A 24,256-nucleotide genomic window follows, 5' to 3' on the forward strand; every position below is an offset into this window, starting at 1 on the left:
AGAGAGCACCAAGGAGCACAAAGGAAGTAGACAGTGATGAACCACTGGAAAGCTTCTGGGTCCTAACAGAAGCCCCTTGCATTTTCATGGCACACTGTGGATTCTAGCCAGACTAGGCATTCACTAGCGCTAACAAAGCCATATACAAATACCGTACATGAAAGCTGTCAAGGCAGCTGTCAAGGTAGACCATAGAAATCCCCCATAAGGCCCCTGTGAAAGATTACCAAATACAGCATACCAGGCTTTAACCAATAAGACTTTATTTTGTTGTCTAAACAAAAACCTGAGGTACAATATAGAATTGTGGCTTAAAAAAAAAAAAAGTCTTCAAATTGTATTTTCATTTGTTGATGTTCATTAAATAAACAAGTTTGAGATTACTGTAAAGCAAAATACATATGCATTCTGCTACTCTTTTTCATCTTTGGGAACGCATGGAGGTTTTCATGCATCTGGGCACATTACTTCCAGGGAAACTCAAGCACCATTTCAGTACTACCAGAATGTTGTCTACTGCTAACCTGTCACTTGAAATAGTTTTGGCCTTTGAATGGCAGAGCATTTGCCCCTTACACAGATGGGTTCCCATCTGAGCACTTTCATTGCCTGCCTCTTCCTGTTCCTGCTCGAGTGCTTGAAATGTATCCAATTAAATCCAACTCCTAAACCAGAAGGCAGGTTACAATTTTTACAGTGTCAGGGAGTAGCACAAGGCACAGTACTTTGCTCCTCTCTTCATCTTTAATTTAAGGGAATGTCAATTAAGGCTGATTATCAACACATTGTAGCCTCCCAGTATTGATTAAGAGTGCTCATAAAATTGGACAGTTATTTCCCACATTCATGTCCAGTTTGGATAAAACCAGTTCTTATCTGATTTAAGAAACATTGCAAGTCAGGTATAGTGATCACTTCCAGCAGCTGGACTGGTCAGTCTCACATCACTGTTCATTCTGCTGCCCTTCTGTAACAGCAGACACTCCTCCTTGGCCCTTGTTGACATCGCTGATGCATGCCCACAGCCCATCTACTGATTCCTTCCACAGTGTGACCTCAAAAACAGAGCAGGAAAAGGTTTTAGCCTTAAACATTCTCAGTTTCTCATTTTCTTTGTAATGATCACATCACTAAGATGGCGATGGTCCATCAATACAGCAGTGCGTCAGAGCTGTTTTAAGCATCAAATCATTTATTGCTGTTTGCTAAATCATTATCCAGCGATAAAGGGAGTGAGAATTAATTCTGGTGGTAGTATCCCTACAAAATAAAATTAAGCCTACATTTCCAATCAGGACTAAGAATACAATGCATGTAGTTTGCCAGATGTTAGGGTCTTCCTCCCCTTTAGGTAAATAAATAAACAAACCAACCACAAAAAAAACCCACTACTGCATCAAAGGGAAGTCTTTAGCAGCCTTAACTCAAAACAACAGAAGCAAAAATATGACATGCAAGAGCAAACTGAGGCTGCAGTACTTACTTTATTGTCTCCTCCAGACACTGCAAGTATATTTGCAGTAATGGACCAACTCACGTGCCAGACAACATCATTGAACTTGTGCAGCAATTTTGGTGACCATGAATTTCCAGAGGCATCATCGCATGTCCAGATAAACACTCTGCCATCCTATAAAAACAAACAGACTGTGTTGGCTGGCCACGAGTTGGTAACACAAAAACAAGCTTGTTTGCATTTCCAATTATGACTGCAATTACACTGATATGAACTCTAAGTGTGCCTATACGCATATTTGCTGTACATAACAGTCTTTTTTCTTACTAGAGCCAAAAGCAAGGCACAAGTACAGCTCACTCCTATAGAAGTCTCACCTGTGAACAGCTAGCAATGGTGCTTGTTGGCAAGCCTATGGATGGAGCCCAGGCTACATCTCGAACCCAGTCACTGTGTGCCTCCAGTTTCTGCTCTTCTTTCCACTGGCCATCTTCTTCTCTAAAAATACATTTACACAGTTGGAAGGATGGCAGCAGTGCCAGCTGTGCTTTCCACCTACTGTTCTGGGAGACTTTTAATCGCTTTCACCCTCCTGGTTTTATCCCAACAGCACAAAGCACAAACATTCCTTACTCTCCTCTAAAAAGCTGTATGGCTTAAGCTGACAAAATCCCTTCTAGAGAACAGAATGCAACACAGGAGAAACACATTTGGTCTTCAGTTACTGTATGGAGATCTGCTATTCTGCAAATAACAAATGTAATCAAAGAATTAAACAGCCACTTTTCAAGATAAGATTAAGCAGATCTGGCATGAATTGCTATGAGTGTTTCTAAGTCACTAAGTTGTTTCTATTTTTAAAGTACTTTTCTAAAATAGTTATAGTTGAAGATGAAAGCACAGAGATGCCTAAAGTATAATTCAAGGTGCTACTAGGGACATTCAGAGACCATAAAGAATGACTTTTTTTTTTTTTTTTTTTTTTTTTTTTTTTAAGTTCTTAAACCTGGTAAGAAAGCACTTACTTCCAGATCTTGACAAGGTTGTCACAACCACCAGATGCAAATCTTTTGATGTAGTTTGGTTTTTGACCAGATGGTTGTTCTATAAGGCTGCCTGGTACAACAGCAGGAGCCCAGCTAACTGCATTACATCCGATCTATATAAGGAAAAAATAAGATCATCACTAAAAGCCGTGGAGAGAGCAAAGGACATCTATGCTGGATGGATAATTAGATGGATAAGAACTTCAGATATGGTCTATTCTCAACTAGGCATTTATTCAGGAAGTGTTAGGTAGCTAAGTAACTGTCTTATGGGCAAATATCATCTTGGAAATGTATACAGTGAAGACAGATTAAAAAAAAAAAAGAAAGAGATGCAAGATGTATGCCGTTGCTAAGAGTGAGGAATGCAGAAAGAATCTGTGGGCCCACAGCTCAATTTTCTTTTAATGCAAGTCACCATCATTAACTGCTTAGATACCTGTCAAGTTTTGTTTAAACAAAAAGTCCCACTACTGTGGGAAAACCACAAGTTTTACCCTGCAGTTTTTCCAGCTTCTAGTTGAAGTTTACTCACAGCCAGATTGCAGAAAGCCATTTCCCACTATGTAACTTCCAGCACTGTGTTTAACAATCACTCTCAGATGTATTATCACATGGCTTTCACATTATTTTCTGCTCCATTTTACTTACTGTAAAATATACTTTCTTACTTTGGATTTATTTAAAACAAATTACTTTTGGTTCTGGAAAATGATTTACATTATTTAATTGTATTTCACTATTTAGCTAGTCTGCACATTCTCTGAAGCATCAACTAAATGCTCATCCAAGGCTCCAACTTACAGTATGTGCATTGCTGATCTTTTTGACTTCCCACTGCCCATCACCAGTGTAGCTCAGTAATGAAATTGCGCCATCGGAGCTCCCGCAGGCCAGTATCAGCCCATAGTCGTGTGGTGCCCAGCAGACAGAATTCACTGTGAGGGATGAGACAGACTGGGTTACAACAGAGCGCTAACTAAAACTGCCTAACCCAATCACTGACTTGTACTAGTGAATGGTCACTAAAAGTGAGCAGCTCTGCAAGCTGAGTCTTAGCATTCCTGAATTGCAGTAAAGACAATTACCACAGTTTACTGAATGATGGAACACTGCCTCTAGTTTTAGCACCATTTTAAATACTGACCACCAGAACAGCATTTTCAATGAGGTAAATCCTCTTGACTATCCCGTGCAACAGTGAAGAGATATCAATGATCCTAGAACAAAAGCTGACAAGCTGACACAGCATTTAAAGTCTAGATCAGCAACAAAACAAAGGTATGCATCTATTATATACTTATTTTTAACCCGGCTTAGTCTTAGGAGCATGGATCAAGAGTATATTCTAGTTGATTTCTTTGAGAATAAAGAACAATACTGAACAGCAAAGCACTACTTCTTTCTTTGGGCCTTGGCATACTGAACACTTCAGAAACTTCTCAGCTTTGCTTGTAGGAGAACCAATCATCCTAACAAAAGTTTCAACTGGAAAACAAAACACAGCATACTAAAGTTCCTTTTTCCTTTCCTCCTGTAGTGGATTATGTATCCAAAGCTATTTCAAGACTTCAGTACCCTACAACCTTGTTTATCCAAAGCTGATTTACTTGTCCTGTGCAAACTTGTCCTGTGTATGTACCAAGACAACTGGTTATCCAGTAGTATGCCATTCTGTAAGCGTCCTCCCTGTGCAGAATAGACTTACTGTCTTCTCTCCATTAACTTATCACAATCTGATGGAAGATTTCATCCTTAACAATGATGGATTTATTCCAGTCCAAACCCCATCCTTGTTCCAGTTTCACTTCCCAGTTCCAGACACCACACACCTGAGGAATCATGCCCTGTGTACTCATAGGTCTTTTCCCAAGTGCCATTTTCTTCCTTCCAGATAATAACCTTCCTGTCATAGGAGCAGGAAGCCAAGATGTTTCCGTACATAGGATGAGCCCAGGCAACTTGCCACACTGGACCTTCATGCCTGCAAGAAACAACGTTATTTGGAAAAGCTGAGAGAAATGCATTCCTGTTGTGGCAGTTTCAGCTATCACGTCACAAACTGGTGTTCTGTACATCACTAATACAATGATATGAAGAATATCAGTAAAGCCAAGATGAATAATAGGGTTTGACTGCCAGACAAAGCCATTACCATTGAAAACAATTCCAAACGTTTATCCTTGTATTAAGATTGTGAGTTTAATTCTATAGAAATATAGATGTTAAGTAGGCAATGCATCAGAAAGTCACAGCATTTCTTCTAACTGCCTCTGCTCCCCCTGGAGGCTCTGAGCAGTTCTTTAGAACAATGAGCCACAAAGAACCGCCCGGGAGAATTTACCACACATCCTAAGTCACCGAAAGGCAAAATAACAAAATGTTAAAGACTTGCAAAGAACATCATCTTTTAAGACTATTTACCCTCTTAGGTCTGCAATGAGGATTTGCCCTCCATTCCGAACATCAAAGATTTTCACAGATCTGTCTGAAGAACAGGTCGCCAGCCGAGTGCCATAGTAATCCATCTGTGCATCGTGCTGCAAGGCAACACAGAAGGTGCTGTTGGTCCACGCAAGCTCTGCTTTCTTAATAAAACATCATTACGTTTTGGAAGTAGCTCTAAGAACTGCAAACAGATCACTGAGTCCCAACATGACAGGATAAGGGGGATCTTTAAATAATTCAGACAAACCACACAAGTCATTTATTTCCCCACCTGCTCTTTTCTCTGACTGTACAAACGTATCTTGTGCAGCGGGTTGGGTTCAGAGTGGGGATGCACAGTGCTTTCAAGGAGCTTGGTGCCACCGAGTGCAAAGCCTTGATCAAGTTACTGCTGTCATTTCTTACAGTGTACATTCAGTGTAATTGCACTAACATCTTTCATTTAGCTTGAAATGTCAGCATTTAACAGCTCTCCTTGCTCTCAGAAGCTGCTTTGTGATCCTTCCTCCTATGCATGCTTGCACAGCAGCTCCCACAAACACCCACATCAAGGAAACCAGTGCTGTCCACCCAACTCCTATGCCATTCAGCACAGACATGTACTTTGTTCCACTGAAACAACCCTGAGCCTGGAAACTGTGAGCATTCAACTCTTCCTCCTTTCCACTTTCCTGCTCCCTATTGCGAAACAGCACTATCAGAATCGTAGCCGGGATTTGATATTTCACGTCCCAGAAACCTTTCCGTACAGGTACACCGCGCCCCCTGACCCGCAGTACCGCAGCAGTCTCGGTACAGCTCGGCACAGCAGCCTCACAGCGCCGAGCCGCGTCCTTCGAGGCCGCGCGGCAGCAGCACCGCGCACACTTACAATCATGTCCTCGTGCGAGGTGTCCACGGTGTTAATGACGGAAACCTGCGGAGGGAAAGGGGGGCGGTTAGGGAGCATCGCACCGCGCACGGGCCTGGAGCCGGCGGCCGGCTGGAGGCACACGGCCGGCCCGGAGCGGAGCGCCTCTCCCGGTCCCGCAGCGCCGGCACCGCCGCCTTCTTCCGCCACCCCCCGCTCTACCCCGAGACACCTCCCCGCCCGCGGAGCCGGGCCCGGCCCACCGCCCTCTCCGTGCCTACCATGGCGGCGGCTGCGGGCCGTGGAGCGGCGGGCGACGATCGCTGTGCGGGCGGCCGCGCGGCTCAGACGTGGCACGGCGGTCCGCCGCCCAAACGGGCCCCGCCGCGGCGCCGCCCGCGCAGTTGGTTCCGCCCGCGCCCAGTTCCGCCCGGCGCCGCGCGCAGGCGGGGAGAGGCGGCGCGGGGCCGTCCCGTGCTGCTCCGCTGCGCTCCGCTCCGCGCGGCGGTTCGCGGGGCCGGCGGACGATGGCAGCCGCCGCTCCGTGCGGTAGTCCCGCGGCCGCCGCCTCCGACCCGCGCCGCGAGCCGCTCCGCCTGCAGGGGCCGCCCGAGGCCCGGCGGCGCCGCCCGGAGCCGGCCGGGTCGGCGGGGCCCCCTCCCGACGGCCGCCCCGGGGCCCGTCCCGCCGCCTCGGGGGCGGCCCCGCGGGGAGCGCGCGGCCCCGCTGTCCTCCGCCATCTTCCCGCGGGCGCCCGGCGCCGCGCCGCCCCACCGCCATGGCCAGCGTGTCGTACCACATCTCCAGCCTGCTGGAGAAGATGACCTCCACCGATAAGGACTTCAGGTGCGGGCCGGAGCGCCTCGTTTCCCCGCCGCCGGGCTGCGGCCGTTTGGAGGGGGCTGGCAGCCGAGCTGCTGGGCTGCGGGACTGGGAGCGCCTCCCCGGCAGGGCGAGAAGGGCCGCTTTTGCTCGTCGCTGTTGTCAGTGGAGAAGGAAAGGAATCTCCGTAGGCGCGGGGCTGGCGGCTCGGTGCCCGGGCTGTGCTGCGGGACGCGTCCGATCCGCTACAGCCGGCGCCTGTGACAGGCGTCCCGGGCAGCCCGCTCCATCCGCCGCCATTCGGCGGGTTCCGCCCGTGCCCGTTACCCGCCTCGCGGAGCCCGCGGCGGGCAGCGGCGGCCCCGCGCTGCGCGCATCCCGGTGGCCATACTTGGTCATGCTCGCGCTGCGCCGGCACTGGAGCGCGGGTGCAGCCCGGAGGCTCCTTCGCACCCGGCGCGCTGCGGTTCTGGGTTTCTTTTTGGGGCTCTGGCCGGCTGCACGATGCCGCGTGTACCGGGCTGCTGCCCCGGGGAAGGCTTGCACGTGGGATGCGGCCCGCACCGCGGGCAGCGTTTGTTCCTTAATGCTGAATGACTTACATCAGAGCCGGACTCAAAATGGAGGTGTACATCGATAAACGAGGGAGGGGAGCTCCTCCTCGGCTCCTTTGGGACACCCGTCCCCGTGCTCAGATGTGATAACCGTGCGTCCGTTCCTCAGGGCCTCGGGCTGCTTTATGTTTCCTGCTCCCAGGAGAGCAGATAGTTACAGAACTCGCTGTGCATTTTGACATTATCCCTGTAGGAAATTACATTGGCTGACAGTCAGAGATCTTGTTGTTTTTCTCCTAAGTTGGAGTGAGAAGTACTTGCGTGGTTTTGCTCATGGGACAGAAAAGCGCAATCGGAAATATCATTTGTGCCAAATGCTGTCCTATGTTGTTAGTGAAATGCAAATAAATTTGATTGCGTGGTGGATATGGAATGAAGAGCAGAGGAGTGTTCCTTAATAAAGGGACACCAGAGCATCAGAAGGAGGACATGGAACGCTCAGGGCTGGCAGTGCTTCAGAGCAGCAGTAAATATTGATACCTGTTCTCTGGAACAGAAAAAAGGCTCTGCGAGGGGTCTGAGTGAGGAGAGGGTGCATGTGCAACCAATGCAGCTGGCAGGACCTGTACCAGCCCCAGGGCGCAGGAGGATGTGAGAAAGACAAGGTTGGGCTGAACAGCACAGCTCTAAATATAGCTGGGGGAATTTTCAAGGTAGAGAGGATCTTTTTATAAGGTATAGAGGGACTTTTTTTAAGGTACAGAAGAAGTTTAAAGGTCCGGAATGGGGCCGTAATTTTATTTTCCATTTTTGAGTGAGGCCTTCTCTGTGTGGGGGACCGTGCTGTCAGGGCTGGAGATATCAGAAGGAACACAGCCAGCTGCATTCTCAGTCCCCATGCTTGGTTTCCTAGGTCTGACAGTTGTTGAAAAACCACTCGTGTTTTTTCCAGCGTACTCAACTTGTGTTCATTTAGGCACTGAGAAAATGCATAATGGATCCTATCCCACAGTGCCTGTTTCAGTTGTGGCTTACCCCATCCATGTCAAATATTTTTAGAAGAGAATGTCTGTTTCTTATTACCAGAGGCTTTTTAGCCAAAGCCTTTTCACCAGCTGCCTCACTCTGAGCTTTCTTCTTGTCAGAAAGTATCAGTTCTGTGTACTGTCTTTTTCATTAGAGTGTAAAGGATGGTAGGTTAGTCTTTGAAAATCTGTTTTTGCACAAAGACTTACTGTCAAGAGGAGGAGATGCATTTGTGTCTGTGTATCAGCCAGTCCACTTCTGCTACATTTCTTTCAGATTTATGGCCACCAATGACCTAATGATAGAACTGCAAAAAGATTCTATAAAACTAGATGAAGACAGTGAGAAAAAAGTCGTGAAAATGCTTTTGAAATTGCTGGAAGACAAAAATGGAGAAGTACAGAACCTCGCTGTCAAATGGTAAGAGATGTGTCAGAAATTCCCATATTCACTGGCAATTACAAGGCCGTCACAGACTCCCCTGAGTGTTGGAATGGAGCCTGCTCCTGCTGCGTTGGCACCCTGTTCCAGCCTCCCCTCCTGGGGGCTTTCCCTCACCTGCTGCTACACATGAGTTTCTTTTCCTGTTGGGATCCAGGCAGGGTGATGCCTTTGTTCAAGCAGTAGGTGACTTCAGAAGTAGTTGAGTTCTTACCAAATTGTGAGGCAGCATGCCTGAGATTTCATTTCTTTAGAGAGAAGCTCAGTTTAAAGTTTTGGGACATCAAGCTCCTCTTCTTTAGAAAGGTCTGAAATCCAGTGCTGAATTTCCCAGTGGCCTTGTCATTGTGACAGATGGTATTAAACTGATGACGGGTATAGCCCTTTTTGCTGACATATGGTTACTGCTTTACATTTTTAAACTAATTAGCTATAATTGCAAACAAATGCTATCAAACACTTTATGCACAATTTTGAGTACAAACTCACAAGCAGGAAACACAGGTTGTTAAAAGTTGTAGTAATTGTAGTAATAATAGTAATAACAATAAAAAATGCAGAGTGGAGCGAGCAGACTTCCCATGGCAGTTCTGAACCTTGGCTAAGGAAGAGGCTTTCACACATGTGGCAGAGGGCAGTAGATAGTTAATAGTGTGTAAAAGCCATTTGGTATTTGTTCTAGGAAGACAGTTTCTTATGGCTGATTTTGTTTCAAAACCTGACTTGGGAAAGCAGTCCTCTTCATGTTCATTCTTATTTGGTTCTCCTTCTGCAGTCTGGGCCCACTGGTTGGCAAAGTGAAGGAGTACCAGGTAGAAACCATTGTGGATACACTGTGCACAAACATGTTATCGGACAAGGAACAGCTGCGGGACATCTCCAGCATTGGATTGAAAACAGTCATCTCTGAGTTGCCGCCAGCTTCTACAGGTAAAACACTTGTCCCTGTCTGATAGATTGAGGCAAAAGGAAATCATAGCCTTTGGGAAGCAGGAAAATGGGTGGGTCAGAGCCTGAACGTTATAAATTCCTTATTCACTAGCTGGAGGACAAGAAATGAAGGAAGAAGGAAAGATAGTTCAAGCTGAAATACTGCTATGGGTAGAGATGAGATGACATGAAATCTCTTGAGCTGGTCACTGTGAGGATACTCGCATCTGAAACTGCATCTGAGAGAAATCCACTTATGTTTCTGCAGTCCTAAGGCATTCAGTGCAAGTTGAGATCCAGCTGCTCAGGACATATCTGGCATTCACGGAGATGTAAGTTTCCTCTGCAGCCATTCCATGTATCTGCTGCTCCTTTATGGCAGGTTGCCACAGCAGTGCTGCCCGCCTGTGTTAGAGGCTGGGAGGAGACTGAGGATTAGTTTGCAAATTACTAAATTTCATCACAGAGCTGAGGGGTCGTTTCTGCTATGATTGCTCTCCCTATACACAAAACATTGATCTGTTGAATCTGAATATTTTCAAGTTAAAAAGAGGGGTAAAAGTAACTGTCAGAAAACTCCCCCCCAGCTCTGTTCCATGAGTCCCATGGCAGGGGCTGCCCACTCTGTGCCACCATTTGGGTAGAAGACTCTCCAAGATGAGGAGCTCCTTCAGGAGCATTAGCAGGCTGTACTGCAGCTGGAGGCTCCTTGCTGCTGGCAATGTCTGTCCTTCACCTCAAACAAAAGCTGGCTGACTGCTGCTTTTGTCATCTCTTCCTGTAGTGAATTGTTATTTTCAGTGTAGGATTGAGACCTCTTTTTAAGTGACTGGAAAAATCTCTCTCTTGCAGGTTCCACCATGACAGCAAATGTATGCAAAAAGATCACAGCCCAGCTGACAGGAGCTATTGGAAAGCAGGAGGATGTATCCGTGCAGCTGGAGGCTCTTGACATCCTGTCAGATATGTTGAGCAGGTACCAAAGGATTTCCTTTGGCAGCTGGGCACAGCAAGGGGCTGCGCTGTGTGTGTTTGCTTTTTATTTCTGTATTTCCCTAATCTTACTTTGTGGGCTTAAAACTGAAGGATTTGGGTTGGCTGCCACTGGGGAATATCTCAGCAGAGCAGATTGCAGATTGCCCAGCAGGAATGAGGGGCTGCATGCTGAGCCCTTTTGTGCTGGGCAATAGTGGTAACAGTAGTGATGGATCCCACAGAGGCTCTGTTATTTAAAAAAAAAAAAAAAAAAAAAAAAAAAAAAAAAAAGTAAGGCAAGGGAGGGCAAAGCGGGGAAGTTTATTTTAGCCCTCTGATCTGATTGCACATGCATTTTTTTTCCTGGCTGCCTCTTTCTCTTTCTCTTGTTACATAAGTCAGAGTGACAGTGTCATATGTCAGCTGCATGCAGGAAATTACTGACGAAACCCCAGGTCATCTAGAAGGACTTGATCAAAATCAAATTACTCCGTGATAAGACAAAAAACCTTTCCCTGTGTTGTACAGGACAAGCCAGTGTTCAATGCCAAAACCACCCTTTTGCTCTCCCTTGCCCTTCATAGCTGAAGAGTTTGTATGTTTTTTGCTGGCATAGGAGCTTTTCCTCTGACATGCTGACTTTTGAATTCTATCTTGTTCTGTTGGTTGCAGGCTGGGGGGAACACTCTACTCTTTCCATTCTTCCATCCTGAACTGTCTCCTTCCTCAGCTAACAAGCCCCAGGTTGGCAGTACGTAAAAGAGCCATCATTGCTTTGGGTCATCTCGTCCTGACCTGCAGTGGGAACATCTTCTCAGAGCTTGCAGAGCATCTTATTGCTGAGCTGAAGAAGAATGAGTCTACTTCAACTACCAGGACATACATTCAGTGTATCGCTGGCATCAGTAGGCAGGCTGGACACCGCATAGGTAGGACAAGTGGTTTGAAATGATACTGGAAGCAGGCATGCATTTTAAAGCAGCTCTATTTCAGTGGTAAAAGAAATGCATTTGGTCTGTTCCTGATGTGTTAGTGGGTTGTGCTTTGGGATTCTCTCTGTGGTCCTGATTTGGCATTGATCTACGCTTGGGAGGAGACACCAAATGGACTCTTTGGCTGCCATTCTGTAGTGCATTTCATCTCAAGGTCTTCATCACTACCCTGATCTGAATTAACGCTTCTGTGAATGGCAGCAGCGGATTCACCTCATTTTAAATAAGAGGAGAAATGTAGGATAGCAAGTCTGAAAGATCTGCCAGAACTGACATTCAGCCCTGGAAGACTTCTAGATGTAGCTCTTTCTATGACTGAAGGGCCAGGGTCATCTACTGAAAATCCCTGCAGGGCTGCTTGTTGGTGGGCTGCTGGCTCCTTGCCTGAGGGATCCCAGTGGGGAATGCTGTGCCAGGTACATGAAGGAAGTAGCAGGTGGCTGACATTGTTTACCACTGCTTACTTTGTCTTCCCCAGGAGAACATCTGGAGAAGATAATTCCTCTGATTGTTCGCTACTGTAACGTGGATGATGATGAGTTGAGAGAGTACTGCTTTCAGGCATTTGAGTCTTTTGTGAGAAGGTGTGTGCCCTTGAAAAACTGCACCATCCTTTGCATTGATGTCCTTCTGGTGTAAATATGTCTACTTACAGTGTCCTGGGTTGAGCATCTTCTACATACATTCCTGTTGGGAAAGATAGTTCACAAATAACATTTATTCTTCACATGCAGAGTTGGGCATGATTTATGAGCTATATTTCCTTAACGTATAAAAGTGTATTTTCTGTATTGGTTTTGCAGAACTAGGAGTTTTTCTTGTTTTTGGAGGATACCTTGAGAAGAGGGTTCCTGGTGCAGGGAGGGAGTGGAAGGCAAAAGGGGGGTCATATCGAAGAGCTGCTGAGCTGCAGCTTTCCTGACATTTGGTCAGAAGTATGGGGCTTGTCTTGAAGAAGCAGCCCTGCAGAGCTGCTGAGTTTTTCTCCCATGGGGAGCAGACTGAACCAGGTGTTCACAGCTAGTTTTTTTCCGGGGTATTTTTTTTTTCTTATAGAAACCAGTACATTCTCCCCAGGAGAATGTGGTATTGCTTCATGCATGGTAAGAGAAGGATTTAACTTGTATTAACAAAATGCTTAAGCAGTCTGGGAAGCATTTTGGGACCCTTTTCAGATGGACTGTATTAGTTGAATATTTAAAATTGCTTATTACTCATTTTACTAACTCTAACTCTTAGAATTTTTATTTGTCACGATAGGTGCCCAAAGGAAATTGACCCTCACATCCCAAACGTGATGAGTCTGTGTTTGAAGTACATCACCTTTGACCCGAACTACAACTATGACAATGAGGAGGAAGAAGAGGAAGAAAGGATGGAAACTGAAAATGGGGAGGATGAAGAACAAGGTGCCTGCTTGTGAGGATGACTGTGCTTAGCAGAACACTGGTTTACATTTCTCCCCTTCCTGCTCTCTCACTCTCTGGGATGTTACTTTTCAGATCTGTCTCAAGACAGTCAGTGCTCTTGAATTGGTTGTTTTAATTTACCAATGGTAGTAAGAAGTGCCTCAGATCTCTGCCTGCCTTAGGCAACAGGGAGAATACTGAATCTTGTACTCTGAGCTATCGGAGAGTTAGGTAAAGGAAGCATTCATTGCCTTTCTTGTCCCTGCTGACTTAGTAGTAATCTCTTAGAGCATGTATGGTGAGCAGCCATGCTTCATGCTTGGAAATCCTGAGGAGCAGCAGCTCTGACATCTTGACTGTTGGAAGCACTTCCTTGTGCTCTCAAAAGTGCCAGTGCTGCTTGCAGCCTGCCAGGCAGACCTCAGACTCTGGCTCCAAGCAGCTGATTTGATGTGTGTGGGTTGTTAGTTGAGGGGAGATGTCATTTTTGGGCCTTCTGAAGTCTGAGCTTTCACTGGTGGTACCAATCATTTGAATCAGCTGTAACCCAGCTTCCTGTTTTTCTTGATAATTTAGCTCTAGTAGATTCACGCATATGAGAGTTAGATGTCTCTTTACTGGTATTTCTTGAAAAGAAACATGTTATGAGGAGATCTAGAAATTGCAGTTAACAGTTACCTTATGCAGTTTCTTACTGCATCTGCTGGAGTGCTGTGCAGTATTGTTTTTGGATTAGATGATCTCTAGAGGTCCCTTCCAGCCCCTACAATTCTGTGATTCTGTGAACTGCTGTTTGAATGAAAGGCTGCCATTTCAGTATAACGGTTTCAGTTCAACCTAACTCAGGCTACAGATACTGTAGCCACACCATTGTTATTATTATTATAAGGTAGCTATTTTTTACTGCTTTGTAGCAGAAAGAAGCAAAGCTACAGTCCTGGACCCTTGAAAGTACCATCATTAGAAACATCTCAGTCATCAGTGAAAGCAATCTGATACTGTCTTAAGAGGGGTCTTCTGTTTACTTTCTGAATCTATTTAGCTTGGTCAGATAGCAGGTGTATGTTTAAATACTTTCACCTATAGAAAGCATCTTGTAATGTCTCCAAATATAGCTGCATGAAGTGTGTGGCAGCTAAGAATAAAGTTAGAACAGGTTCCGTGAAAGGAGGGCATGTTTGCTCACTTTCATGCTGATCAGGGTAAGATCCTGGCAGGCTTCCTGGAGAGTGTGTTAGTTGTTCTGCCAGTAGCATTGTAAATTGTTTGCTATTTTGTGCCATTCAGGGATTGCTAAGACAAATATTTACGTATTTCTAGCTTTAAAATCAGAGAACCTCATTCTTTCTTCAAAACAAAAGCCTTGATGCCTGAGCTGACATGGCTTCCCCAGTAAGTGGAGTAATATTAAGGTTTGTTCTGCCAGCTCTCACTTGAAACAGAAGAATCTGAACTCACATCAGCCCTGGGTCAAACTGCTGTCTTTGGTGACATCTGTAGGGACAGGCTATTCTGGACAATTTCATATGTGTGAGTTACTGGTACCTGTTTGTTTAGTCAGCCAGAGGGTTAGACTCTGAGGCATCAGGTCTACTTCTGATTTGCTCCTGACAATGCACCTTGTTTTCCCTTGTCTTCCTTCCAGAAAGTGATGATGAGTACAGTGATGATGATGACATCAGTTGGAAAGTCCGCAGGGCTGCAGCAAAGTGCCTGGAGGCCATTGTCAGCAGCAGGCATGATCTCCTTCAGGACTTCTACAAAACCCTTTCTCCAGTTTTGATAAGCAGATTTAAGGAGAGAGAGGAGAATGTCAAAGCTGACATCTTCAGTGCTTATATCTCCTTGCTGAAGCAAACGCTGCCCATCCAGAGCTGGCTGCATGCTTCAGATGATTCTGGCAAAGATGATGTTTCCCTGACAATGCTTCAGAACCAGGTGTGTGAGGAGATGGTGGGCTGGATGACAGCAGAAAGCAATAAAGAGAAGTAGATAGTGTACCACTGATGATGGGAGTGAGAGCTGAGGCAGTGCAAGAGCACTCAGTTGTATGCAGTTGTTCCCCTGGGTCAGCCTCTGACGAGTTTTTAGACTGTACAAGACACACTAGCCTTTGGCTAAAATGATGATTTTGTTGTATTTCTTAAAGCTTCTGTGTTAGGGGATAACACCAGCACCAGAAAGGTTTGCTAGGGATTCTGTTTGTAGAATATGGAAGAATGAAGTCCCCTCCAGCTCATCAAAGCTCAGTTTGTGTATTTTTCTTCACGTGCACTGTCTTGTAATCTTTCCCTTGTCTTGTTTTCTAATGAACAGTTCCACTGTTGACTGCTGAATAGTGACAGTTTTCTTGCTGTGCTATTAGTGCTTCTGGCTCAGTTGAGCAAGCTGCTTTGTTAACATAGCTCTGTGCTCTGGAAGCTGGGATGACCGATGTGTTTCTTTCTGGTTTGTTCTTCTACACTGCAGGTTCCCAACATTGTCAAGGCCTTGCACAAGCAGCTCAAAGACAAGAGCACCAAGTCCAGACAAGGTTGTTTCAGCCTCCTGACAGAGCTGGCCAATGTTCTTCCTGGTTGCCTGGCAGAGCACATCCCTGCACTAGTGCCTGGTAAAGCTTGTCCACAATCTGTGGGTTGGCTCTGTTAGTTGATATCACAACATGTGTGCTTCTGACCTGTGTGTTCAAGTTTTATTCCTGTGTATTGTCTCTGTTCAGCTTCAAGGCATGCATGTCAAGTTCTTTTCCATGTTGATACATTAAGCAGTTCCCAGATCAGTCCTTAGTTCTGTCTACCACTGACAGCATAAGAATAACAGCTTCATTTCCACAGTCCCTGGAGGAGGTGTCTTTAAGAGGGCATGTTCCAGCTTCCTTTGAAATTAGCTAGAATTACTTGCTAGCCTGCTGAGGTCAGTAACAAGTGGCTTTTTCTTTTACAAAATGTAGTGGTATTAACAAATATATTCATATTGACCAATAATTTTATGTGTTCCCTCACATTTTTCACAGAGCTTTCCTTGCCTGTAAGTTCATGAAGTATCCCAGATTGCTGAAAGGCTTGTAGTACTGGGGGTCTGCTTTGGCTTTTGGAGTGACTGTGTAGTAAACGTATGAAAAGTCTCCTGTGCTTCTTCCTGTCCTTCTTTCTTAGGAATCAGTACGTTGCAGAAAGCTTGTAATCAGAAAGCCAAGCACAACTTCATGGATAGAAAGCAGTGTTGTGTTTCTGATTAAGTCAGAAAATGGACTTGGAAGTATGTGACATTTAGGAAGGAAGTCGGTCTGCTAATGATCCACAGTTATGTTGCTGGCAATACTAACAGAAGTCATAAAAGAAGTCATAAGACTTCTCACAGAAGAATCAAGGAAAAACTCAGAGAGGGACATTACAGCTGCATGGGGTGTCTGCTGAGAATGGATATTCCCAGTCTTAACATTGTCAGCCTTATTTGTATTTTGATAACAGTCCCTCCTTACCTCAGCCCAGGATGACTTTTCTTATTAAATTTTAAAAAGTTTTTGTGGCCAGCTATCCATGACTGCTGCAAAGAGTAATTGTGTTTGAATTGCTTCTTCCTTGTAAGCAGAAAGACTGCAAAGATAATAGTCCTTTGGTATAGTAAATATAATTTGAGTAGGGAGAGGAAAGAAAAGATTCAGATAGTGCCCATTCTCTGAGGGTGTCCTTGGTGGCTTTTTTTCCCAATAGAAACCACCAGTTGAAATAAGACAGCGTTCATTCTTGTCTCTTCTGCACAGGCATTGTTTTCTCCTTGGCTGATAAATCCAACTCCTCCAACATGAGAATCGATGCACTGTCTTTCCTTCATGTCCTTCTTTGCAACCACCAGCCAGAGGCATTTCATCCTCATATCAAAACCCTGCTACCTCCAGTTGTGGCCTGTATAGGAGACCCCTTCTATAAGATCACTTCAGAAGCTCTGCTGGTTGCTCAGCAACTTGTGAAGGTTATCAGGCCTTTGGACAAACCTTGCACTTTTGATGCCAAGCCGTACGTGAAGGACCTTTTTTCTGGTACTCTGAAACGACTGAGGGCAGCTGACATTGACCAGGAGGTAAAAGAGCGTGCTATCTCGTGTATGGGACAAATCATTTACAGTCTGGGAGACCATTTAAGCACTGATCTGCAGCCAACATTGAAGATATTTCTGGAGAGGCTCAAAAATGAAATCACCCGATTGACAGCAGTTAAAGCATTAACACTCATTGCCAGTTCTCCACTTAAAATAGACTTAAGACCTATCCTAGGGGAAGGTTTCCCCATTCTAGCTTCCTTCTTGAGAAAGAATCAACGTGCCTTGAAACTCAGCACTCTGGCCGCTCTGGATATTCTGGTGAAGAACTACAGTGACAGCCTTAAGCCTGCCATGATAGAGTCTGTTCTTACAGAGCTCCCTGCTTTAATCAGTGAGAATGACATGCACGTTTCCCAAGTGGCAATCGCATTCCTTACTACTTTAGCTAAGGTTTATCCATCCTGCATCTCTAAGATCACTGGTTCAGTTCTTGCTGAAATCTTTCAGCTTGTCCACTCACCTTTGCTTCAAGGAGGGGCTCTGAACGCTATCATTGACTTCTTCCAGGCTCTGGTTCTGACAAAGGCAGCCACTGTGGGCTACTCAGAGCTGTTGAAGCAGCTGACTGCACCCGTGTACTCCTCAGGTCCGCCTGAGGCATCGGCAGCCTTACACAAACAGGCGTATTATTCTGCTGCAAAGTGCGTGGCAGCCCTTTCCTCAGCCTGCCCCAAAGAAGCCCCTGGGACAGTGAACCAGTTTATCCAGGATGTAAAAAGCCCCAAATGCAGCGCTGCTGTAAAGGTGCTAGCCTTCCTTTCTCTGGCAGAGATGGGGCGCACCACGAACCTTACGAGTGCTCAGAAGGAGCTCAAAACTGTCATCCTGGAAGCATTCGCTTCCCCCAGCGAAGAGGTGAAATCTGCTGCTTCCTATGCATTGGGGAACATCAGTGTAGGAAATCTTAAGGAGTATCTTCCCTTCATGCTGAAAGAGATTGAAAGCCAGCCCAAGAGACAGTACCTCCTGCTGCACTCTTTAAAAGAAGTCATTAGCTCTTCCCCAGCCGACAGCCTCAAGCCTTACGTGGAGGATATTTGGGCTCTGCTTTTTAAGCACTGTGAGTGCTCAGAGGAAGGGACGCGCAACGTGGTGGCCGAGTGCTTGGGGAAGCTAACTCTGGTCAATCCCTCTGGGCTGCTGCCTCGGCTGAAAAAGCAGCTGTCATCAGGTAATGATACGAAGAGCAGCGCTGAGATGGAGTGGTGCTTTGTTTTGCAAGGTCCTCTTGTAAACCACTAGTGGGGACCACGAGGAGAAAGGCAGTCCGGAGAGGTGAAAAGGAGACAAGGGATCTTTTCGAGGGGTTCAAAGGAGTACTGCACTGCGTGGGCTGTGGGAGGTGGCTCACAGCAGGGACTGATCAAAGACACTGTGCTGGGAGAGGTTGTTCAGACAAATCCTCAGCCCACTTTTCAGTGTATGTCTGCTGAAACTGAGAGCAGAATATATGCTACAAAGTTAAAGTGATGATTTTGTCTCTTGATCTGTCACTGTTTTCTTCTTTCCATCTTTGTCACAGGCTCTCCGCATGCCCGCAGTACGGTGGTGACTGCAGTCAAATTCACAATTGCAGACCATCCTCAACCTATTGATGCTCTCCTGAAAGGCTGCATAGGTAAGCTAGTAAAAGTCACAGAGTGAGCCAGGAACAGGTTTTGGCTTTCATTAACAACTCAGGGATTTTTCACACCTGCGTGAGCCTCACCTAATCCAGTTATTTTTCTGCAGTGTTTCTCTGCTTTTGGCACTCAGGAGGAGCACTGTCACGTGGGCCCTTGCTAAATGTTGTGATACTCTGCTCTTGGGCATATTCTGTTGGTGGCAGAGATTTTTAGGAAGCATTAACTCCCTCTGCTTTCAAATGTACGGTTCAAGTGTTATGCACACAGGATCTTGTGAAACACAACCTAAATTAAGGCCTTATACCCTGTAGGGAGCCTCTGTCTCAGATTTGTTGTATGGAAGTAGGCCTTCTATTTCTGAGAAGTCTTATTGGAGCGAAGTAGATCTAAGCAAGAAAAAAGAACACCGTCCTTGAATACTGAACCTTCTGATGTGACTTTAAGGGAAGGTCTGTGGTAGCTAGATTCTTGCTGTTTATCTTTATGCCCATATGCAAAAAAGTCACAATTCTTCTATTTACTGTATCCAGAATGAAAGTATCTCCAGTGTCTGTTAGACCATGCCCCTAAAGTTATTTCACCATAGCTATATCCAAGCTACATCAAAAATACACTGTAGTGTTCTTGTGTCAGTTACAATTGCTTCTTGGTGGACTTGTAAAACACTGCCTGATGTGTTCTCAACCCACAGGTAACTTCTTAAAAACCCTTCAGGATTCAGACCTGAATGTTCGACGTGTGGCTTTAGCCATGTTTAATTCTGCTGCTCATAACAAACCCTCTTTAATCCGGGACTTGCTAAATGCAGTTCTCCCCAGCTTATATAATGAAACAAAGGTCAGAAGAGAACTCATCCGAGAGGTATGTCATCAGTTTGTCCTGAGTGCGGTACGGCAGCAGCTGTGTGTGTGTGAAGCTGTCATGCTGCCTGCTGGTAGGTTACAGCTCTATTTTTTTTCTTGTTTAAGGTAGAAATGGGGCCATTCAAACACACAGTGGATGATGGCCTTGATGTGAGGAAAGCTGCTTTTGAATGCATGTACACGCTGCTGGAAAGCTGTCTTGACCGGCTGGATATCTATGAGTACCTGAACCATGTGGAGGATGGACTGAAGGATCACTATGATATTCAGGTGAGTAGATGCTTTGCCAAAACTGCTGTAGGATGGAGAAGTCACTGATGTTATTCAGCTCTGAGGGAGCCAGGGCACGACTCATAGCTTGATTGGAGCACTATTTCCTTTTCATTCTGTTTGATCTACCTCCTCTTAGAAGGGGTACAGCAGTGGCACAATTGCTGGGGTGAACACAGCCTTTCTCTGAAAAGCTGAGCACCCCACAGACACCTGGGAGCAGGAGGCCTGGGACCTGAGTCCAGCTGGGCACCTGTTGTACGCTGGCTGCTAGCAGGTGCATTTCTAATTATGACTCTTAATAAAACCCCTTACCGAAGTGCAGAAGAAATCACTGGTACAGATGCCATGATGAGAGCACAGCCTTCTGCAGACAGGATCCATGCTGGAGTCAGGGGACTGGAGGGTGTAGCGAAGCAGCACATTTTATCTTTCTTCCTTTGTCTAGATGCTGACTTTCATAATGCTGGCTCGGCTGTCCACACTCTGTCCTAATGCAGTTCTGCAGAGGCTCGAGCGACTGATCGAACCGCTCCGGGCAACCTGCTCCACAAAGGTGAGGTCAGAGCGGGACGTGCTGGGGGTGCGTTCTGCCACCTGTGCCCTTCGCCCTCTGTTACTACTTCTGAGCAACCTGCTCCCCAAGTTCCTCTGGCTAGAAAACTATCTGCTCGCTCTGCTGATGTGGTCAGTGTTGTGCCAGCATCATCTTTTCTTAATCCCAACTGAAGATTCTGCTTTGGATTTTTAGGTAAAAGCTGGATCAGTGAAACAGGAGTTTGAAAAGCAGGATGAATTGAAGCGATCGGCAATGAGAGCAGTAGCTGCTCTCCTGACCATCCCTGAAGTAGAGAAGAGTCCAGTGATGGCTGAATTTTCTTCTCAAATCAGATCCAGTCCTGAAATGGCATCACTTTTTGAAAGTATTCAGAAAGACACTGCTTCTCTGCCCACTACAGAATCAATGGACATGAGCTAAGGCTCTGCCCTGTACTCCATTGCCTGCCTCACCATGCATGAACCAAGGGATGTTTCTCAGGTGGGCAGTGAGGATGTCATCAAGCTGCTCTCTGGTGCAGCAGCTACTTGGCAGTCAGCGAGTGCCAGCAGAAGTAGCTGCTTCTGGCTGCACCTGTGGGCACCAGGCATCTCACTGCATTTTAACGTGATAGTGAGATCAAGGAAAGCATTGCCCCCGTGCAGGGACGAGAGTAGATGTGTATGCTAAGTTTCAGTGAGCTTTTACAGGGTATGTCAAGCAGTTTAGCATGATGCCATGGAAAATGGAAACCTCCTGGAATATTTCCCTACGGAAGTGCAAAGAGAAATAGCTTAAAAGTTTGTTGTTGTTTTTTAACCACTGCACATGCACTTTTTACTCCAAATTGCCTGAAGAATGTATTGTTTCACTACATAACATGGCTAAAATCTGCGTGTCTTTTAAATAGTAATGTACACCATAAGCATAGGACCTTTGTTAAGAAGAGGAAGGAGACTTGCATGAGCAAAGCTGCACAAGCTGCAGCTGGATTGTTCTTACCAAGACATCCCAACCTGTCTGTTCAGGGCTAGATTCATACAACGTGTGATAGCTGGGTATTTCCACAGCGTTTCAGCAATACTTTTTTTCCTACTTTTTACTGCAGAATACCTCAATAGGCTGCCTTCCAATGAGACTGCAGGATTGTAGTACAATACAAATCATTTACTAAGCTTTTCTCTGCATTAAGCAGTGGCCTCTCTTTGCCCCTTGGAGCAGATCAGTGTTTGTACTGAGTGACCACCACCACAGCACCCATCTGCTCCAAATTCTGGTCATTAAATTACACAGCAGCAACACAAATTAGGAGAGAAGCTCATATTGAGTGCTCCAGTATCACAGGTGAATCTCAGTAACTAGAGTTGCAGAGTTGCTGAAACATACAGTCCACAGTACCTTCTGTCATTTGAAAACTCTAAAGCAGATGTTTTGTTCTAATACTGCTTTGCAGAGGGGAAGAAAAGCCTTACGAGAAAATGTAACAGCAAATTAGAGAACAAGGGCACCACGACACATTTCTTACAGCCATGGAGTTGTAATAAGTTTTCATTTCTCATTTTTGACAGCGGTTGATGTGAAAAAATATTTATAGTGCAGTGTTAAAGAATATCCACCCTGTTTGAGTGGTAACTTAAAATAAAAAATGTACCTATGAAGCTGTGTTCGTTCCTGAATTCATTACTTATCACAGCAACGTTACATTGCTAACACTACTAGGAGCCTACAGAACAAGGAACGTCTGCTTTCACGACCTTTTCTTAGCCTCCACTAAGATGTCAGTTCCCTCCCCTGCAGCATGCTCAGAAGTAGGATATGGCTCCAGGCCCCCTGGAGCACAAGTACCTGGAAGGAAGCAAATCGCCAGATAAAAGAGATGCACAAAGTGCACTGCTGCAAGTCCACTGTCAGCACAAACCTCAAGTGCAAGTGGAATCACAGCACTGTGTGCCAAGCCCTCAGAAACAGGCAACAGGCCAATTCTGATCAGTTTGTTTTTACACTTTATTAAATACATCCCAGATGCGGAAGCCAGCTTATTCATTTTCCTCACTGCGCAGTCTGGCATTTGGATTGGTGATCTTGATGGCGAGCTGAGCCGCTCTCTCCACAATGACCTTCCGGTTCTTGGAAGACACGTTGTGAGCAATCTCTGCACAGTATGACCTGCAGGGAACAGACCACGTGTTAAGCCTGCCTCGACCTGATGTTTAGCAGCAGGGCAGACAAAGCAATGAGAGCCATCCTGCCGACAGCAGAGCACAGGAGTTTAACAACAAGCCACAGACAGAGGTTTGACAGCCTCAGGCTCTCCATTCACCTTCCAGCACCGCAGTGCTGAGTAAAGCAAGACAGTGCCTGTGTTCCCCAAAGCTGCACACCTCCTAGGCCTCACACCCGCATCCTCCTGCCTCAGTGCCATTATGGGATGGCAGCACAGCTGCACAGCTGCAGCAGTGACTGCAGAACTGCAGCAACAACTCAGGGCATGGATGGGGAATAAACCCAGGGACTTACTTGTTGCTCATCATGAGCACCTCCAGCTCTTTGACATTGTGGACCAGAAACTTCCTGAATCCCGTGGGCAGCATATGCTTTGTCTTCTTGTTGCTCCCATAACCAATGTTAGGCATCAGGATCTGGCCCTTGAACCTCCTGCGAACTCTGTTATCGATACCTCTCGGTTTCCGCCAGTTGCGCTGAAGAAACATGGGAAGCATTTTCAGTTACAAAAGCACATCAGTGTGAGAACACCTGCACCAAGGTTGGCCAAAACCAACCTACAAAGATTCACTGTGCTGCACTGCTGTATCATGTCCCACAGGTCTCACACCTGCATTACCACTGCCCAGCGCACAGCTGCAATACCTGACCTTTATGTTCTAATTCATCGCCAGCCCTCCAGGCAATCATAAACCCAACCTTCCCCAAAGTGCTCCTGTAAGGAAGTTTCCGTGAGCTTTTACCTTGATCTTGACATAGCGATCAGACTGATGGCGGATGAACTTCTTGGTCCTCTTCTTAACGATCTTAGGCTTCACGAGAGGCCGGAGGGCAGGCATGGCGGCTGAGGGAAACGGAGCAGGATGAGAAAAGATGCGACACAGCGGCGATGCATCACCCCGCCAACGAGGGCTGTAGCAGGCTATCTTCCACCCCCTAGCCACCGCCAGAGCCAGGGAGGGAATGGGTGTTCCTCTGCAGTTCTCTCCCTCCCGTGTCCGAAGCTGGCGGAGCACCACGAGCTCCCCAGATGCGATCCTGGGAGGCGGCCCGCCCTCAGCTCCCCACGCCCGCTCTCGGACGCTCCGTTCCCCGCCCACCGACTTCAGGGCCCCGCCGGTTCCACAGCAGCCGCGCAGCGGGCAGCGGCCGGAGCGCCTTTAAGGCCGGAACGTTCCGAGCGCTCACCCAGCTCAGACCCGACGGCAGCGCGGACCCGGCCCGGAGCCCCCAGCACCGCCTGTGGGCCGCGCCCGGTTCACCGCCGCTGGAAGCGACGCACGCACGGCCCCTGCGCGCGAGCCCGGCCTCGTTGGCCCCGCCGCCGCCAGGCTACGGGCCGCGGAAAGGCCCCGGCGCCATGGCTCCCCGCACGGCGCGGAGGCCCCGGGGCGGGCGGCGGGGCCGGGCGGGCGCTCCCGGGGCGGATGGCGGCGGATGGCGGCGCTCACCTGCTAGGCGATGGCGCCGGCACGGCACGGCCCGCCGAGAGAGGGAGGGGCCGCCGCGCGCAGGGGCTCATGGGAGTCCTGGGCGGTACTGGCAGGTCAGCGCCGCCCCCCGCGAGCACGGAACGAGCACCGGGAGGAAGCGGCTGCCTCTCGCGGCGTCACGCGGAGCCCTGAGCCGCAGCAAGGTGCGACGCGTTCTGGAAGGCGTCTCGGGAGAACGGGTAGGCGCTTCCTCT

General features: G+C 47.0%; 3 protein-coding genes and 1 non-coding gene across 6 annotated transcripts; 1 reads left to right on the plus strand and 3 right to left on the minus strand.

The window, feature by feature from the left end:
- Positions 1-246: 246 nt before the first annotated feature.
- On the minus strand, positions 247-6,939 carry SEC13 (SEC13 homolog, nuclear pore and COPII component). 2 transcript variants are annotated; one of them, XM_090148502.1, is made up of 9 exons: positions 6,597-6,939; positions 5,822-5,866; positions 4,927-5,042; positions 4,335-4,486; positions 3,307-3,440; positions 2,482-2,615; positions 1,834-1,954; positions 1,484-1,630; positions 247-1,055 (listed from the first exon to the last, which is right to left on the minus strand). In XM_090148502.1, exons 2-9 carry the CDS (start codon positions 5,825-5,827, stop codon positions 945-947), a joined length of 921 nt encoding a protein of 306 aa, XP_090004628.1. In that variant the 5' UTR covers positions 5,828-5,866; positions 6,597-6,939; the 3' UTR covers positions 247-944. The 2 variants fall into 2 exon arrangements, with proteins under 2 accessions (XP_090004628.1, XP_031461128.2); XM_031605268.2 differs by lacking the exon at positions 6,597-6,939 and adding an exon at positions 6,082-6,224.
- Positions 6,463-22,004, plus strand: LOC116236545 (cullin-associated NEDD8-dissociated protein 1-like). 2 transcript variants are annotated; one of them, XM_031605226.2, is made up of 15 exons: positions 6,463-6,646; positions 8,479-8,622; positions 9,419-9,573; positions 10,426-10,549; positions 11,221-11,477; positions 12,019-12,124; positions 12,801-12,949; positions 14,595-14,887; positions 15,419-15,560; positions 16,713-18,221; positions 18,573-18,668; positions 19,367-19,536; positions 19,644-19,808; positions 20,257-20,364; positions 20,560-22,004. In XM_031605226.2, exons 1-15 carry the CDS (start codon positions 6,579-6,581, stop codon positions 20,785-20,787), a joined length of 3,714 nt encoding a protein of 1,237 aa, XP_031461086.2. In that variant the 5' UTR covers positions 6,463-6,578; the 3' UTR covers positions 20,788-22,004. The 2 variants fall into 2 exon arrangements, with proteins under 2 accessions (XP_031461086.2, XP_031461113.2); XM_031605253.2 differs by lacking the exon at positions 16,713-18,221 and having other exon boundaries at positions 6,464-6,646.
- Positions 22,005-22,332: 328 nt separating this feature from the next.
- On the minus strand, positions 22,333-24,162 carry RPL32 (ribosomal protein L32). Its single transcript, XM_031605276.2, has 4 exons — positions 24,021-24,162; positions 23,313-23,413; positions 22,864-23,045; positions 22,333-22,512 (listed from the first exon to the last, which is right to left on the minus strand). Exons 2-4 carry the CDS (start codon positions 23,406-23,408, stop codon positions 22,383-22,385), a joined length of 408 nt encoding a protein of 135 aa, XP_031461136.1. The 5' UTR covers positions 23,409-23,413; positions 24,021-24,162; the 3' UTR covers positions 22,333-22,382.
- LOC116239662 (small nucleolar RNA SNORA7) lies at positions 23,480-23,617 on the minus strand. Its single transcript, XR_004169142.1, has one exon. It is a non-coding gene; the product is annotated as a small nucleolar RNA SNORA7 (small nucleolar RNA).
- Positions 24,163-24,256: the final 94 nt, after the last annotated feature.

Source organism: Phasianus colchicus, chromosome 11 (assembly GCF_987193195.1).
Source record: "Phasianus colchicus chromosome 11, bPhaCol1.hap1.1, whole genome shotgun sequence".
In the NCBI taxonomy this organism is placed as follows: domain Eukaryota; kingdom Metazoa; phylum Chordata; class Aves; order Galliformes; family Phasianidae; genus Phasianus; species Phasianus colchicus.

Bases quoted from the DNA above. Each gene is read 5' to 3' on its own strand.
- SEC13 (XM_031605268.2), bottom strand. The intron at 5,043-5,821 runs GTAAGTGTGCGC...GTTGCCTTGCAG, and splicing joins CCTCGCACGAGGACATGATT to CACGATGCACAGATGGATTA. The intron at 2,616-3,306 runs GTAAGTTGGAGC...TTCCTTATATAG, and splicing joins AGATCAGCAATGCACATACT to ATCGGATGTAATGCAGTTAG.
- LOC116236545 (XM_031605226.2), top strand. From the start codon at position 6,579: ATGGCCAGCGTGTCGTACCACATCTCCAGCCTGCTGGAGAAGATGACC. The intron at 8,623-9,418 runs GTAAGAGATGTG...CTCCTTCTGCAG, and splicing joins CAGAACCTCGCTGTCAAATG to TCTGGGCCCACTGGTTGGCA. The intron at 9,574-10,425 runs GTAAAACACTTG...TCTCTCTTGCAG, and splicing joins GTTGCCGCCAGCTTCTACAG to GTTCCACCATGACAGCAAAT.
- RPL32 (XM_031605276.2), bottom strand. From the start codon at position 23,408: ATGCCTGCCCTCCGGCCTCTCGTGAAGCCTAAGATCGTTAAGAAGAGG. The intron at 23,046-23,312 runs GTAAAAGCTCAC...ATGTTTCTTCAG, and splicing joins ATCGCTATGTCAAGATCAAG to CGCAACTGGCGGAAACCGAG. The intron at 22,513-22,863 runs GTAAGTCCCTGG...TGTTCCCTGCAG, and splicing joins GTGCTCATGATGAGCAACAA to GTCATACTGTGCAGAGATTG.